Source organism: Anopheles gambiae, chromosome 2 (genome assembly GCF_943734735.2).
Source record: "Anopheles gambiae chromosome 2, idAnoGambNW_F1_1, whole genome shotgun sequence".
In the NCBI taxonomy this organism is placed as follows: Eukaryota; Metazoa; Arthropoda; class Insecta; order Diptera; family Culicidae; genus Anopheles; species Anopheles gambiae.
This window is the reverse complement of record NC_064601.1, coordinates 58,729,145-58,747,742: the sequence shown is the minus strand read 5'-3', so window position 1 is coordinate 58,747,742 and position 18,598 is coordinate 58,729,145. Positions and strand designations below refer to the sequence as shown.

At 44.3% G+C, this 18,598-nt stretch overlaps 1 protein-coding gene across 1 annotated transcript; it reads right to left on the bottom strand.

The window, feature by feature from the left end:
• Window positions 1–12,648: 12,648 nt before the first annotated feature.
• On the bottom strand, window positions 12,649–18,594 carry LOC133392130 (uncharacterized protein K02A2.6-like). The gene is made up of 3 exons (XM_061650880.1): window positions 13,184–18,594; window positions 12,991–13,093; window positions 12,649–12,912 (listed from the first exon to the last, which is right to left on the bottom strand). Exon 1 carries the CDS (start codon window positions 16,567–16,569, stop codon window positions 14,080–14,082), a length of 2,490 nt encoding a protein of 829 aa, XP_061506864.1. The 5' UTR covers window positions 16,570–18,594; the 3' UTR covers window positions 12,649–12,912; window positions 12,991–13,093; window positions 13,184–14,079.
• Window positions 18,595–18,598: the final 4 nt, after the last annotated feature.

Sequence of the window (18,598 nt, the reverse complement as noted above, 5' to 3'; positions counted from 1 at the left end):
GATCGTTCCTACAGTGTTAAATTTAATGATATGTTTTCGACTCCCTTTTCATGTAGTGCAGGCGTACCGCAAGGTAGTGTTCTAAGTCCTTTGCTGTTCATAATTTTTATTAATGATGTCCGTACCACCCTCCCTCCTGAGTGTTTCCTCTGCTACGCAGACGACCTCAAAATCTTTCTCCCAGTTTCGTCTCCTAGAGATTGCATTTCCCTACAAAATATTCTTGATCGTTTTTCGTCTTGGTGTTCTAGTAATTCCCTCACATTATGTCCTGATAAGTGTAACGTCATTTCGTTTAGTCGTTCGCAGTCTCCAATCACTTACTCGTACGTCCTAAATTCTGTACAAGTCAATCGTGTTTGTGTCGTAAAAGACCTCGGTGTCTTGCTTGACAGAGGCCTCACCTTCAGCCACCACATTGACTCAGTTGTCAATTAGGCGCGGAAAACATTGGGTCTCCTAAAGAAAATTGCGTGCGATTTCTCCGACCCAATGTGCCTGAAGACTCTGTTCTGCTCTCTGGTCAGATCGATTTTGGAGTACTGCTCAGTAGTCTGGTCCCCTACAGCTCGAACCCACGTGGAACGTATCGAGCGGGTGCAGCGATCGTTCACCAGGTTTGCTATATGTAAAATCCTGGGTAGATTGTCCTCCCCCATACCTCCTTACGAGGACAGGTGTCGGCAGCTTGGCCTGGAACTATTGGAAAACCGCCGTTCCCATGCCCAATCCTCCTTTATTGCCGCATTACTCCTTGGTAATATTGATTCTCCTTCCCTTCTTTCTTCTATCCCTTTCTACGCCCCTAACCGTGTTCTTCGAAACCGCCCTCCCCTAGTGATCCCTTCCCGCCGAACTGCAGTGGGCCGTAATGACCCCCTTCTTCGTGCAATTCGTCGATTTAACTGTGTATATTCTATGTTTGATTTCAACCTTCCCTTATCCTCTTTCCGGTCCCGCATCAGAACCCTCCATAATCCCGTGCTGCCTTAATTTTTAATTTTTAATTTTTAATTTTTAATTTTTAAATTTTAGGTTCTAATTTTCTAAAAAAAAAATTTTTTTCTCAAATTTTTGATAATTCGTGTTAATTTTTGTTAGGTTAGGAACATAGGTAATAAGTATTATTTAAGCATTTGTGTAATCAAAAGGTAGACAAATAAATATGAATATGAATATGAATATGAATATGAAAGCAAATTGGACAGGGTATCAAAAATACATTTCCCAACAAATAGAGCTGTCAAACTTGAATTTAGCTAAAATTAACAATGAAAAACAAATTGATCTCATGGTAGCCTATTTTTCTAAACTAATCAGCACAGCACATAGTAAATTTGTACCACTAACTAAAATAGACCGATATAAATTAATAATCCCTGAAATGAAATACAGAAACCTATTAAGGCGCCGATGGCAAAGAAATAGGTGGAACCATGCTTTAAAAAATGTGTACAAAACATTAGCAAAACAAGTTGAAGAGGAAATATCCCTGATCAGAAACAATGCTTGGTCTACCAACTTAGAAAAAATGAACAAACACGTAATAATACTAGGCTATGGAGATTTGTTCGGATCATGAATGGAGACAGTAAAACTATACCCCCAATTAAAGAACATGGAAATTTCTTACTAACAAATCCTGAGAAATGTGAAGCCTTAAAAGCTCACTTTGAAAACGCTAACAATACCACAATACAAACAAAAAGCTCTCAGGAGCGCTTAGTTAAAAAAACACTAGATGAATTCAACAACTTTCACTCCTTACCAGCTAACTTAGGTAAAGAATTAATTAAACCAAAAAAACTTTGTCAAATAATTAAGAAACTACAATCAAAAATATCAGTAGGTATTGATAACATTAATAACACATCTATAAAGAAAATACCGATGCAGGGAATAATTTACTTGACATTTATCTTAAATGCATGCTTAAAATTATGCTACTTCCCTAATGATTGGAAAAAAGCAAAAATAATTCCTATTCCAAAACCAAACAAAGATTCCAGCGATACTAAAAACTATAGACCGATAAGCCTCTTGAGTTGCCTGGGAAAAATCTTTGAAAAACAAATTGCTGATCGCATAAAAAAACACATTGACATTCACAACATTATCCCAAAGTACCAATTTGGTTTCCAAGCTGGACTATCCACAACTTACCAATTACACAGATTAACAAACACTATAAAATCACAAAGAGACAATAAGAAGTCAACAGGATTTGCATTACTAGACCTAGAAAAGGCTTTTGATACGGTTTGGCATGAAGGATTGTTATTCAAACTTGTATCCTTCAATTTTCCTCCAAATCTGATTCGACTTATCACTTCATTTCTCAAAACGCGAACAGGCTCGGTTCACATAAATAATATTACCTCCACACCGTTCTACCCATTAGCAGGTCTTCCTCAAGGAAGCGTACTGTCACCGATTCTGTTTAATATTTACACATGCGATATTCCAAAAATGAAAAATGTCAAACAATACTGTTTTGCCGATGACTTTGCGATTAGTTCCTCTGCCAAATGTCCAAGAACAATTATAAAAAGCCTAAACAAAGGACTAAATGAGTATGCAAGATACTGCAAAACATGGAAGCTGAAAGTAAATGAATCTAAAACGGAAGCTATTTTTTCTAGCGTTGCACAAGTAGAAGAAAATTGCCAGATAGAAAATTAAACATTAATAATAATGAAGTGGAATGGAAAAATGAAATTAAATATTTGGGGGTTACACTCGACAAAAGGTTAACATTCAAAAAACATATTGAAAATAGAATACTTTCTGCAACAAAAACCTCATTATCTCTATATAGCTTTACTACAGGAATTCAAAACTAATCTTAAAAAATAAGCTTTTGCTTTATAAACAAATCCTACGACCTATATTATTATATGCATACCCAGTTTGGGAAAAAAGTGCCTCTACGCACTTAAAGAAAATCCAAGCGTTCCAAAACAAATTTCTTAAACAAATCCTTAATTTACCACTTTGGCATAGTACTAGTAACATTCATCAAAGAACAAATATGATAAAAATAATACAATATGCTTATCTACTATTAGAAAAGTATAAAACAAATTGTACGTCCAGCCCGTGGCGATTTGTAAATAGGTTATATTAAAGTAAATAGACTAGATTATAAATTTATGTGATAGAGGAAAGATTAGTGTAGATAAGGTTGAGACTAGATTCTCTTTCGTTATCATTTTTTCTTAGACTATAAGTGCTCAATGTGACCAAGGTTTTTTCAAAAAAACGTTTCCCTGCAGAAGAACTCCACTCTAACGCGATGGCTAAAACATGATCTATATCATGACGTGTAAACTGTTAAATTTATCCAGTATATTGTGTAAAAGGCACAAAAGGTCTAATATCAATCAGAGCTCCACTATATTGTAATTAAAAATAGTAAACAATGAAAAAATAAATAATAATAAAAATGAAAGCGAAAAAAAAAAGATTCACCCAATATTGGACACTTATCATACCTCAATATTGCTAGACAACCTATTAAAGTACAACGTTGAAATATTATACTCACATAAATCAAGTAGCCGAACTTAGTAACATATAGAGCAAAATATAACATATACATTGCCAATAGGATAGGTCCTAAATGAGTGGCACAACTATTCTCAGTGATGATTTTTTTTTTTTTTTTTTTTTTTATTAATTGCTCGGCCACGTTGGGTTACAGCAATAGTGCTTACTGACTATAGTATACAATTATTCACGAAGGAGTAGGAAGGAGTTTATGGTACGGAAAAGGAGCGAAGACGGGATCGGTAGACAGGATAGGAGAGGACAGCAGGAAGGGAAGGCGGAAGTGATTACATTAGTAAACGCTGCTACAGCTTGATTTATGTCATCATCAGTAAAGCACCAATCGGTACCGGCTAAAATATGATGAAGCTTTTGGTAGTCCAGTTTCCTAAAATTGAACATACGAGCCGTAGGTATTCGTTGAGAGGATGCAGGGCGAGAGTGCGTAAGGAGCACACTTGTCTCATGAGCAGGATGATGATTGTCTAGCGCGACGAGTGGAACAGGTGAAGCTATGACGGGGGAGCAGCGCTCCAAGAAGGCATAGCATTGGCAGCATTGGCAAATAGAAGGTCCAATTGACTTCCGCGTATATTTTTTATGCCAGATAATTGCGGCAAACCGTTTACCGACATTCCATCAAGCAGAGAAACATTTTCACGAGATACACCAGTAGGAATGAAGTGATTAACGCACGATGCAAACACATCCATATCAAGCTCAGATAGACAGAGAGGCGTAACTCGTCTAGTTTTGTGCGCAATCCTCATACTTTTTGATAGTAGATGTTCAATTGATCGATCGAAGGGATGAGTGAGCGAGATGCGCCGGGAGTGCTCTCGCTGCAAGTTATTAACGGCGAAAGAGAGTCGGACGGATTATGTGTATTAGATGCAGGGTTAGCTTCCATCTATTCGGGTAAAGTCGCTAGTTCATGAGAATCTTCAGCCGGATCAGCCGGTTACGCTTGCTGAAAGTACTGCGTATAAGGCAAGGTCATAGGACCATGATCGGGCGAAATAGTGAAATCAGCGTTTCGCAGTTGTGTCGTGTGGTTGATAGAAGGTGGCGAGGAAGGATGATCCGATTCACGATTAATAGGCGCAGAAGGTGCAAGGGATGCTGCTGTAGTGGGTCGCCAAACATTGACGGAGCGGGGATTTAGGTCGATGAACTCCTTAAAAGAGATCCCGCGAGGCCAGGTTGAAGCAGCCAAAGCAATAGCCCGGTGCGAATCCGGTACACCAATTTTAAAAGATACGTAGGAGAGCGTAGAAAGATCCCGGTCGCGTCGTACAAGGCTATATACCAAGATGTCGTCTGTCCCTATGTTAGAACAGGCCATTTCGCGGATCGCTTCAATCGGAGTATCAGGAGCAATACGGGAGATAAAGACCCAAGTCCGGGGTGGGCGTTCAGGAACGGTCGTAATATTGTTGCAGGACAACCCTGTACCCGATGACAGCATAGCGCGTGTAACGGTATTGGTAGGCGACGGATCGGGAGAGCGATCCAACAATCGACGTTTAGAAGAATTCTCACCAACAGCTTGATGCTTGAGCTTAGAGGCCGCAACTGGAATCGTGGTCGTTGAGTGCGTAGCAGGAATCGCAGAATGGTGAGCACTCGATGTAGTGGTATGCGTGGCAAGATGAGAGTTGAGCTTGTTCATTAGTGAGTTGAAGGAAGTGAGAAGCTCACGGTGCATGAGATCAAGCTCCTTGATGCCATGCTTAACTTCATCAAGCGTTGTGAGTAGTGGAGCCTGTGAGTAGTTGCGTTCCATTGAGTGAGAAGCAGTAAGTGAGTCGATGAAATCTTTCACGGAACGAATTGACGATGCTGATTCCTGTTTCATCAAAGCTATCTCGTTTCTAAAACAATCCAGTGAAGAGGAAAGTTCAAGTCGCAAGCCAGCTGATGCCGCCTGCACAGAACGTGAGGAATCGCGGAAATCGGACTGCAACGATTCCAACAGGTAGGCAGCGTCACGAGAAAGGCCGTGCGAGAATCGTAAAGTGTCAACGGCCCGCAAACGCTGAGCACAATCAGCGCAAGCCCAGAATAAATTTTGTGACTTCTTAAAATCACGGAGGAGCGGGGTTGAAAGTCCAATGCACTTATCGTGGTAATAGTGTTCACAAAGACCGAAGCACGGAATTGGATCGTTGCTAATAGCACCTTCACATTTCTTACAGATCACAGACGCCATCGCAAAATAGACCAAAGTTCGACTGAACAGTGAGTGATCATAACAACCGCAGGCGGATTGCAATGTTTATATGTTGAACCGTACAATTCACAGGTGCCGCACAAATTTGTGATACGTGAACGCGCGAGTGTAAATTAACCGAACTAAAACAATTCAAGCCTTAATCAACAAGAAAATCGCGGTAAAAAATCAACTTGGAAATAGGAGAGTGAGAGAGCACAACCAGCCGCTTTGAGTGACAAGTGACAAGTGAATGAAGGATTGTTATTCAAAGCAGAAATGAAAAAAAAACAGGCACTGATAGACCATTAAAAGCTTACGGTGTACAAGATGAAATTCCGGTAATCGCATCCTTTGTGGCGGAACTATATATTTCCGAGGATCGACCTTGTCTTATGGAAAAATTCTACGTGATCCCAAACGCAAGAGCATTGCTTAGCAGAGGCACTGCGATAAGGTATAGCGTATTGCAATTAGGTATGGAAGTACAAGTCCAGAACCGGGCAAGGAGTAACACTATAAATCTTCGGCCGGGTGAAATTTTAGCCGCGTTAAACGCGAGTGAATTCCCTAGTTTCAAGATCGCCCCCGTTATACTAAAATACGATAAGGAATTACCCCCGTCATGGAACGTCTTTACGAGCATACCCCCAGCGTTTAGAAACGAAACAGAAAGACGACTAAAAGACTTACTGTCGGCTGGCATAATAGAGCGCGTAACGGAACAGATGGATAGGTCATTTTGTTCCTCACTATTGGTGGTCCCAAAAGGAAAATCGGATATCCGACTCGTAGTTGACCTCAGAGGCCCTAATAGAAATATAATAAGGAATAAGAATGCCCACACTAGAAGCTATCCTAGCAAAACTCAATGGATCACGCTGGTTTTCGACAATAGACCTAACAAGCGCATTCTTTCACGTTGAGTTGCATGAATCTTGCCGACATTTAACGAACTTTTTCGCTGGAGACGGAACCTATAGGTTCAAGAGACTTCCGTTTGGCCTTTGCAACTCTCCGGATATTTTTCAAGAGATACTCGAAACTATCGTACTGGAAGGATGCAAGGGAACCATCAATTATCTGAACGATATATTAGTGTACGGAGAGAGTAAAGAGGATCACGACGAGAATCTGCAAAAAGTTCTCCAGCGTCTGAGTGATCACAACGTCCAGCTTAACACCACTAAATGCATATTTGGGACAAAGGCTGTTAAATTCTTGGGTTTCAACCTATCCGGTGACGGGTGGAGGGTCGTAGACGATAAAAAAAAAGCTATAGAAAACGCACGCAGACCTGAAACGATTGCGGAGGTAAAAAGCTTTCTAGGGTCGATGAACTTTATCGAACGGTTCATTCCCAACAGAGCAGATAAAACTACAAGGCTAAGATCTCTGGCTAAAGCAGATTGCTTTTACTGGGAGAAAGAAGACGAGGACGAATTTAACTACCTTAAAAAGGAAGCCCTAAACTCTATCACAAGACTCGGTTATTTCGATCACAAGGACGTCACTGAACTATTTGTAGATGCATCCCCAGTAGGCATTGGAGCAGTATTAGTTCAATTCTGTAATAGCGGTGAACCACAAATAATTGCATGTGCGTCCAAAGCCCTTACATCCACCGAGCTGAAATACCCTCAAACGCAAAAGGAAGCGCTCGCAATCGTTTGGGGTGTTGAAAGATTCTCGTACTACCTCATTAACATTTTCTTTACAATAAGGACTGATTCGGAAGCAAACGAGTTTATTTTTAGTGGTTCACATTGTATGGGGAAACGAGCTATCACACGAGCAGAAGCATGGGCGCTGCGCCTTCTGCCATATCAGTTTAAAATAGATCGAGTTCCTGGACATTGCAACGATGCTGACGCATTGTCTAGATTAATTCACAGATCACAGATAGACGACCCATTCGACGAAAGTAACGATAAACACGTTCTGTACTCACTGGACGCGGGAAGTATGAGTATCTCGTGGGCCGAAATCCAAGAGGCTTCAGAGAAGGACGAAGAACTTTCCGGAGTAAGATCGGGGATTCGCATTGGAAAATGGCGAAAAAACCTCATACGATACGAGTCAGAGGCAAAAAACCTGAGAGTTCTAGGTCCGTTGGTATTCAAAAATGATTTAGTCGTGCTACCTTCCACTCTTCGCCAAACAGCTCTCGAGGCCGCTCATCGGGGTCACATAGGATGTGGAGCTACAAAACGAATATTAAGAGAGTTTTTTTGGTGGCCTAACATGGCAAAAGAAGCAGTTAATTTTGTTAATAGCTGCGAAACATGTATTTCAATTTCAAGAAAGAATCCGCCTATACCATTAGCAAGTCGCGAGCTACCGGACGGACCCTGGGAAATTCTGCAGATTGACTTCTTGTCTCTTCAAGGCTGTGGGACAGGGGAATTCTTGTTAGTTGTCGACACATATTCCCGTTACTTGCAAATTTCGGAAATGAGATCAACAGATGCCAAGAATACTAATTCTGCCTTATTTAAGCTCTTTTCAGTCTGGGGTTTACCTTTGATCATCCAGAGTGATAACGGACCACCATTTCAGAGCACAGAATTTATAGGATGCTGGGAAGATAAAGGGGTAAAATTCAAAAATCCATTCCCTTGAGTGCTCAGTCAAATGGGTTCATCGAGAGACAGAACCAAGGCATAATTAAGGCGATGGCGACGGCGAAACAAGAGGGAAGAAATTGGAGATCAGCGATGAAGGAATACATATACGTGCATAACACACGACGGCATCATTCTCGGCTAGGCGTCACACCATTCGAGCTTCTAGTGGGCTGGCGCTACAGAGGAACTTTCCCTTGTTTATGGGACACTAAGGAAGCATTGGACCGAGTGACGGTACGCGAAGAGGACGCGGCAGCAAAACTGGTCTGCAAACAATTCGCCGACGAACACCGAGGCGCAAGAGAGAGACACATCAGTGCAGGTGATCGCGTCGTTGTGGCTATCCCACAAAGAATAAAGACAGATCCAACGTTCACCAGCGAAGAGTATACCGTCCTTGATAGGAATGGAGCAAAAGTAGTTCTCGTTAGTGATATAGGCGTAAAGATAGCAAGGAATGTTAATTTTACGTCCGTAAGGTGATATATGCGAGAATGGACGTTATCTCTTGGACTGAGAGAGTATGGCTTGCGCTGTTATCACTCATATAGACAGAATGTGTGTGTGTGTGTGTGTCCATACTAGAAAGAAGCAAAAGAGAAGAGACCCAACAGTCAAAAGCCGAAGATTTTATATTGACCTTTCACTTTTTCTATCTGTCTCTCGCTCTAATTTGAGCGATTTTCCCCTGATGAGTGTCCCCGAGCCTCCTCGTGTGGTTGTTGTTGTTGGAAGTTGAAACCGAAACCCCTTCGTGCGCTGCCAAAATCAACGAAGAACGAAATCGAGTGGCTCAAGCGAAAAAACGAAAAAAAATGACGAACGAGTGTGCTGTGACAATAACACACACACGCACAAGGCGACACCCGAAATCTGGTGCGATACCGGCTTTCAGTGGAGCAAGTACACACTCACATGCACACATGTGGCCACACCAGCGCTCTGTTCTAGTGCAGGCAGTTTTCTGCAGTCCACGGTGATACTACACACAGCCACGCACTTGGCGATACACGCTGTGTGGTGCGGTGCGGTGGACGTTCAGAATTCAGTGGTGCAAATACACACATGCATACACACACACGCTCTGCTGCGCGGTGAGATTTGTGTTCTGTGTCCAGTGGTGCAAATATACACACACACGCACTTGGCTACACACGCAGTACGGCGGGGTTGGCTTGGCAGAAGCGCATACACACATTCACGCAGTAGGCTTCACTTTCAGTCCAGTGAGGTTGGTGCTTGTGTGGTGTTTCAGCTCTTGATGGTCAGCGGATAAACCCCGTAAAAATGGAGATCATTCTAATTTAAGGTAAGTAAAAGTGATTAAAATTATCAACCAACATCCCCCCTTCTAATTAATATAATTTTTCTTCCATTTCATGTGTGTTTCACGGCGAACGGAGACAAAAAAAACCTGTGGCAGTGTCGTGGTGTTGGAGATGGTGGCCCGTACAGTGCAGCGAGAAGAACAGCGATGTGGAGCAGAAAGGCGCGACAGCGATGTGGAGCAGAAAGTGCTGTGCTGATTTTTCTCTGTGCGAGTGTAAAAAGTGTTTGTTAAATTATGTGCGTTAATTTAGAATTAAGTGCAGTGGTTATTGTGCATGTGTTGTGTTTTTTTTTTTGTATTTATGTTATATAAAATATTCAATAAATCGAATCATATTGATATAATGGTTCGCACTGTATCATTTCGGAAAGAAATCCTGGCAAAAAAGGGGGAGGGGGCTATTTTAACGAAGGGTCGTGCCGAACCCCGTTCGGGTTTTGCTTCGGCTTCGGGTTTGCTTCGGCTTCGGGACCCGACGGATCGGTTGAATAATTTCGCCAACTCAGCTTCAAAGCCAGCTTCAATCTCAGCGGATCTCTGAGTGCTGGTGACCGGTGGGGAACGCCGTTCTTTACCGGAACGAAAAGAACGCTGAGAGAAACAGGTTCAGACTTTACCTGCTTCCTTTGTACGTACCAAATCGGTCCATCGTATGAAAGAGAGCAGATGATCGTGCGTTCCAGACCGGATCGAAAAGAACGCTGAGAGAAACAGGTTTAAATTGAACCTGGATGATTTGTTTACAGCAAACCGGCTCATCAATACAAAGAGAGTAGAATGTCGTGCGTTCTAGGCCGGATCGCAAAGAGCACTGAGAGCAACCGGCCCAGCACAGATCACAAAGAACGCTGAGAGCAGCTGGTTCAGATCGGATCGATATGATCATTGATAACAGCCGGTTCAGGTCGGATCGCAAAGAACGGTGGGAGCAACAGGTTCAGTTTGAACCTGCTTGGGTTAAAAATAAGGATCGCGGTCCGGATGCTTGCATGCTGGAACGGATCGCACCTGGCAGGTTCGGAACGCAACGCGCATCACTAATACACACGCGAACATAAATACAGTTATAAACTTAACGGATGCTTTATAGCTAACTTGTGTACGCCGCGCTGCCCCGATGCGAAGTGTCCTCTGCCCAAGTAGCAACCGAAGCTTTTTTCTCCCAGTTTCAACCCCCTCATGTCCAAAAACTGCCTTCGCTTACTATTCCTATCCCGTTTCTACATTCTACAACGTTTGTTGCGTTCTCGCTCATCAGGGTGTTAGTCAATTCTCTCTTGCCACACGAAGAGAATTCTCCTGCACACTTCGTATGTTGGATTCTACCCATCCCTGTTGAACACACGTCATTTTCTTCCATCGCACTCATCAGGGTGTTTGCTCTTTTCCATCCAAGCCAAAGAGCGACTTCAGTGTGCTCTGAACCGTGGACGTGAGAGTGTGTGTTTGTGTGCTGCGTGAACTATTTTTCCTGCGTGAAACACTTTCCATACTGCGCCATCCGCGGTGTTCTTTCTGCTTCATCGGAGGACGAATTTTTATCATCTAATTGTTTGGGTAAGTGTCCTTTTCTAAGTGTCTAGTGCTATGTGACATTTATTCTAATTCTAATATTATTCTAATATGCAATGTTTTGCACATTACAAGTTTCAGATGTGTGCTGCTACCGCTAGCTGTTCCTAAAACTACTTAAAAAGTGTGACACTGTGTGCACAGGCGTTAGAGTTTCAATTGATCCTCAAGCACAAAGGTAAGTTTGTCACATCTTTAAATCAAGTGTAATCTTTTTAACAAAGTGTGTCTATTAATTGTGTACTTTCATCAACAGCCTTCATACAACACCGCGGTTGAGGCGCGCCAAATCTGATGACATCTTTCCTGAACCAAGCAGGCTGAACACGCGCACCACCACGGGCTCCAGCGCGGTGTGAAGAGGGAAGAAGAAAAGGCAGAATTGGAAACAGCCGCACCAGGCTTCCAACCACCGTGTGTGTGTATGTAAGTATGTGAGAACACATGTGTGAATCCTCTTGTGGGAACTGCAAAAAGAAGAGAATAAAGAGTGTGAAGCAGCTAGACTGCCGCAACCAAATCAAGAGAGTGAATTCTCATTTCAATCCGAAAAACTGGGAGAGAGTGATGACATGCGAGAGAGAATAAAACTAGAAACACGAGAGAGGACACGAAGCGCTTTCGGGTTTTTTTTCGCCTTCGCGCACTTTTTGCTTTATGCGCGCGAAAAAGTGAGCCTTGATCAGCGCCATGGCTCCCATACAAAGGCCTTCGGCTTTGCTATCTGGGTGCTCTTCGCGCAGCAGCCGAACGATCCACCCCGACCGATCGCTCATCATGATGACATGCGAGAGAGAATAAAACTAGAAACACGAGAGAGGACACGAAGCGCTTTCGGGTTTTTTTTCGCCTTCGCGCACATTTTGCTTTATGCGCGCGAAAAAGTGAGCCTTGATCAGCGCGATGGCTCCCATACAAAGGCCTTCGGCTTTGCTATCTGGGTGCTCTTCGCGCAGCAGCCGAACGATCCACCCCGACCGATCGCTCTCAGGCGCTCACGGCTCGTCAACTGCAGTAAGAGCGGCTTACTGCAGAGAGAGCACGCGAGCAGCTGGCTGCATTCTTTCATCTAACATCTCCCCCTCTTTTTAAAACCGACGGTACACGTCGAACCGACTGGGCGGTTTTCTAACTCTAGAAGACCGTCTTCCCAGATAGCAAAGCCGAAGGCCTTTGTATGGGAGCCATGGCGCTGATCAAGGCTCACTTTTTCGCGCGCATAAAGCAAAAAGTGCGCGAAGGCGAAAAAAAACCCGAAAGCGCTTCGTGTCCTCTCTCGTGTTTCTAGTTTTATTCTCTCTCGCATGTCATCACTCTCTCCCAGTTTTTCGGATTGAAATGAGAATTCACTCTCTTGATTTGGTTGCGGCAGTCTAGCTGCTTCACACTCTTTATTCTCTTCTTTTTGCAGTTCCCACAAGAGGATTCACACATGTGTTCTCACATACTTACATACACACACACGGTGGTTGGAAGCCTGGTGCGGCTGTTTCCAATTCTGCCTTTTCTTCTTCCCTCTTCACACCGCGCTGGAGCCCGTGGTGGTGCGCGTGTTCAGCCTGCTTGGTTCAGGAAAGATGTCATCAGATTTGGCGCGCCTCAACCGCGGTGTTGTATGAAGGCTGTTGATGAAAATACACAATTAATAGACACACTTTGTTAAAAAGATTACACTTCATTTAAAGATGTAACAAACTTACCTTTGTGCTTGAGGATCAATTGAAACTCTAACGCCTGTGCAGACAGTGTCACACTTTTTAAGTAGTTTTAGGAACAGCTAGCGGTAGCAGCACACATCTGAAACTTGTAATGTGCAAAACATTGAATATTAGAATAATATTAGAATTAGAATAAATGTCACATAGCACTAGACACTTAGAAAAGGACACTTACCCAAACAATTAGATGATAAAAATTCGTCCTCCGATGAAGCAGAAAGAACACCGCGGATGGCGCAGTATGGAAAGTGTTTCACGCAGGAAAAATAGTTCACGCAGCACACAAACACACACTCTCACATCCACGGTTCAGAGCACACTGAAGTCGCTCTTTGGCTTGGATGGAAAAGAGCAAACACCCTGATGAGTGCGATGGAAGAAAATGACGTGTGTTCAACAGGGATGGGTAGAATCCAACACACGAAGTGTGCAGGAGAATTCTCTTCGTGTGGCAAGAGAGAATTGACAAACACCCTGATGAGCGAGAACGCAACAAACGTTGTAGAATGTAGAAACGGGATAGGAATAGTAAGCGAAGGCAGTTTGTGGACATGAGGGGGTTGAAACTGGGAGAAAAAAGCTTCGGTTGCTACTTGGGTTGGCACCTGGGCCGAAGCACACGATGGAACAGGTCGTGTCGTCGGGCGTGTGTATGTCGCTGGCGATGTAGCGGGAACATAAGGACCGTTGGTCTCGGATGACGGCTGATGAGGGGACACAGAGATGTCCACATGCTCGGGATCGACTGGCTGTGGTGGTATGCGGGACGTGCCAGTAGATGGTTGCGGTGTTAGCTGCCAGGTATCCAACAAAACATCTATCGGCAGTTTACGATGGGTGACCGAAGCCGGAACGTGATGATGCCTCTCGTAGCGCTTGCGTATCTGGTTAATATGAGATCTAAACATTTTCTGATCATCCGTTCCAATCATATACATGACATGACCTATTTGCTTAACAATTGTACCAGCTACCCATCTCCATCCGTTACCTGCGAAGTGTTTAAAATAGACTAGATCGTTGGGTTGGAACTGTCTGCTTGGTTTCGGTTCGTTTTCCATACTAATGGATTCAGGATGTGGTGGACGGAGCAGGTTTAAAGTTGTGCGCATTTGCCTTCCCAACATGATATCCGCCGGTGACAAGATTTTTGATAACCTGGATTTTTGCGGGATCAGGCCTTAGTCCACGACGATCAATTACGTGTCCGAGATATGTTATTTGCTGCATTTTAAATGCGCATTTATCAACACGAATCGTGAATCCAAAGTCTTGAATGCGTTGGAATACTTTGGCTAAAATCTCGTCGTGCTCTTTTTCTGAAGTGCCCCCGACTATAATGTCATCCAGGTATCCAGAAACGTTATTTAGACCGGCTAACATTTTGTCCATGATCATCTGGAACGCAGCTTGAGCGACCTTAACTCCTGGTGGAAGGCGGTTATAATGATATAACCCGCGATGCGTATTTATTGTAAGCAGTGGGAGGTACTGCGGCTCGACTTCCACTTGCAGAAAAGCATCGGTTAGGTCTATCTTGCTGAAAATTATTGAATTGGCCAACTTTGAAAATATGTCATCCGGTAAAGGCAACGGGTAATCATTTGGCTGTAGCGCATCGTTGAGGCCAGTGGAGTAATCTCCACATATGCGAATGGCACCATTTGCTTTTTTTACTACAACGACCGGTGCTGCCCATTGTGAAAACTTCACTGGAGTTATTACTCCTATGGCTTGAAGTCGATCTAGCTCTCGGTCTACTGCTTCTTGTACGGCGTAAGCCACTGGTCGTTTAGGGCGAAACACAGGGCGACTATTTTCTTTTATACCAAAAGAGACGTTTCCTTTCTTACAAAGTCCGGTTCCTTGGAATACTTTAGGAAAACGTTCTTGCCACGTTCTTTGCGACGTGAATTTAGTACCTTGTACTTGGCAGCAGAAATTATCTATTGGTAAAGACCAAAGAGCAAAAAGATCGATGAGGTCAGCACCTAAAAGCATTAAACGTATCGGGGAAACAGTAATTGTAGCTTCTTTGGTCTGATTGCCTACACTGGCTTTGCATACAAATTCCCCGTCTAGTGCCAAATTAGTGCCAGAAGCTGATCGTGCAACCACTGCTGGTGGTGATAATGTCGGACTGCCAATCTTTTTCCAAGCTTCACGATCAATGACTGTGATGTCAGATGCCGTATCAAGCTGCAGACGGACGGGCGTGCCATTCATTGCAATAGTGACATATCTGCGGCGTTTCTGAACACTATGCACGTTCACCGTAACTACTCTGGTCTGCGTTTTGCCTTGCTTTTTATATTGCGGCTTATTATACTTCTGGCGATTTGCTGTTTTGCAGAAACCCTCTTTGTGTCCCGTTCTGGAACAGATCGTACACTGGTGCGCTTGATATCTGCAGTCACGCACCCAGTGTGTACCTCCGCAGAGCCAACATGGTTTGCTGGGATTCGCTTTTGTGGCATTTGGAAACTTTTTCTGAGGGTAGGGCGTTTTCAGGTTCACTGCCAAAACTCGATCATTTCCCGGTGTCTCGATCATCGCACTATCTTTTTTTAAATTTCCCAATCTACTGCATTCGGCGGCTAGCTGTTGCAACGTCATGCTATGGTCCTCTATTTTTGCCAGCAAGCGCGTTCGTATGTCTGTATCAGTCTCGTCCTTCATACCACAGACGAATAGCAAGCACTTGAAGTCCTCCTCGTTGAGCTTGCCGAGCTTGAATTCAACGGCCGCCTTGTTGATTCGACAGGCATAACTTGGATGGTCTTCGTTCCGCTTCTTCACTAACTGCAGGCATCTGAATCGCTTACTCAGCAGCGATTCCTGGTAGTCGTAGAGGGTTGACAGCTTTTCCACCGTTTGCTCGAGCGAAAAATCGGACGGGCGGCTTGGCAGGATGAAACTCAAATAACGGTCATGCTCGGCAGCTCCCAGTTTCCGCAGCAATAACCGGACTTTCGCAGCATCGTCGATCCTAGCAGCATCTTTCTGGAACAAGTCTACGTAGCGTGAGTACCAGTTTTTGAACGTGATTCCCGTGTCCGTATCGAACCGGAACTCTGAAATATTTCGAGACAAGGAATCAATTGTTTGTTCATGACTAAAACTGGTTGTTGCAGCGCCGTGACTTATAAGGCGTTGCTGCAAAAACTCATTCAGAATCTTCTGTTGCTGGGCCATTTGCTGTTGAAGCAAATTTAACGTTTTCAGCATCGGGTCATCATGCTGCTCCAGACGTTGCGCCTGCGATGGCGCGGGCGCCTGCGATGGCGCGGGCGCCTGCGATGGCGCGGGCGCCTGCGATGGCGCGGGCGCTTGCGATGGCGCTGGAGTGAAAAACGATGGCGCTGGACCTGGCAGCGATGGCGGCGGCGCGAATGCAGTTCCTTCCCGGCGTCCACTATACTGCTCCTGGGTTGAGAAAACTCCTTGCAGCAGGCCGCTTGGATGCGCGGCTTGGACAGGAACGGGAACACGGCCTTGCGACAATCGTCGTTGATCGGCATCTCCAAAAAGCTCACCAGAGTTCATTTCGTCCGTCTCCATCCTTCGACGTTTCCGACGCGGTGAAGGTATTTTAACACACGCACATACGATACGCGATCACACAATACGAATAAACGAACACGTTAAAAGGTCCCGATTGACACACGAGATAAAATGCACACCTTAAAATTGGGTTATAAACACGCAAACTAGCGGTATATTATAAAACTTTATCCTCGTCGCCACTTTTACGTCCGTTAGGTGATATATGCGAGAATGGACAATACACACACGAACATAAATACAGTTATGAACTTAACGGATGCTTTATTGCTAACTTGTGTACGCCGCGCTGCCCCGATGCGATGTGTCCTCTGCTCTTCGCGCAGCAGCCGAACGATCCACCCCGACCGATCGCTCTCAGGCGCTCACGGCTCGTCAACTGCAGTAAGAGCGGCTTACTGCAGAGAGAGCACGCGAGCAGCTGGCTGCATTCCATCATCTAACAGTTAACGACGTTAAGCTGAAGGTAGATCGATTCAGGCACTACTCTCAACGTGACTCGGAGGAAGAACAATCGCTTACGCCTTCTATGCCAATAAAAGATACAGATAAGGAGGTTAGAGAACTAGACAGACCAAAAAGGCTCGTGCGGATACCAGATAGATTCAAGGATTCAGTTATGTACAACATCACATAGGTTAGGAGATCGTTTATTTCTAGAATTAAATTGCGTATAACGTCAAAAGTGATATTTTTACTATTTACATAAATTCCTTAAGATACCATTCACTATTTTTAAAAACATAGTTTTTAAGCAAACACTTGAAGAGTAAGAAAGGGGAAAGATGTAGGAGTTGAGAGGCGTATAGCAGGAATTAAATATCCAAGCGTCGCGGAAAGGTCAGAAAATAGGAGACGGGAGGAAACTGTATTACCTAACGGGCAGCGCATAGAGATTTGAAATAAGGCGAAAGACGGAGAGAGAGAGAGAGAGAGAGAGAGAGAGAGAGAGAGAGAGAGAGAGACCAAACAAAAGGAAAGAGACCGAGAGAGAAGCGAGCGAAAACAAAAAAACGCGGCATGCGGAATCTGACAGGAAGAGTTCAGGCAGTCTTGTGATTAATTGCGTAGAGGAAAGATCGGCAAGTGCAAACGAAAAAATAAAATTGTAAAAATGAGCGAAAATCACGACAGACGCCACTACGCACGCCGTCACCACAATAACGATCATACGTCATCATCATCGTGCTATTAAGGTAAGATCCAACCTTTTACGACTAACTGCGAACATTCTGCAGCGATAAAAAATGATGTGCTACCCCAACGTCAATGGGAAACCGCCGCCGACCGCCGACCATGCGGTACCTCGCAACCGACCGATAACCGACCTCGCATCCGGACCGCCGAAGACGACTACCTTTTAGTCCGCGCCAGGCACCCAAGCTTTCTATTAGCTTTCGAACAACCTACCGACCACTACCTATTCGGTCAGGAGGCATTAACTGCCGGTCTCTTTGCTCGTGCCACCATGGACCGCAACGAGGCAGTACGCAATCGACTTCCTCACCACGAACCATCGAAAACTCTCGACGATTAGTATCAACGGAAAATGATCGCCTTGCCACGTTTCTTCGTCGCTACCGATGCCGACACCTAAGCGATTTATCGAATCGATACCGAATCTGCCGCACAGCGGCCCAACCGAAAATGCTACACGCTACGTATGCCGACCTCGAAGCAAAATCCCAACATCGACCGCAACTCAACCCCTAAAGCGAAATCCTACGCCAAACCGATGACTCTACGATTCGTAAGGCAGGACCGCAAGGGGGACCAAGATTCGTCTGCTTTTATCATTCACTTGCCCAGACATCACCGGATACTTTTCCGCCCAGCCAGGGTAACCGCTACCGACGAGCACCAATCTGCTTACCTGCTGACCCGAACGATATCAAACCGAATCGTATCGACACTTGTTTCAACGTTCCTACAGGACACCGTCTGGCACTTTGACCGATTGGAACAGTTGTTCGCCCATAGCAACATATCATTCGACGTATCACGCTTCATACCAAGCACTTACACG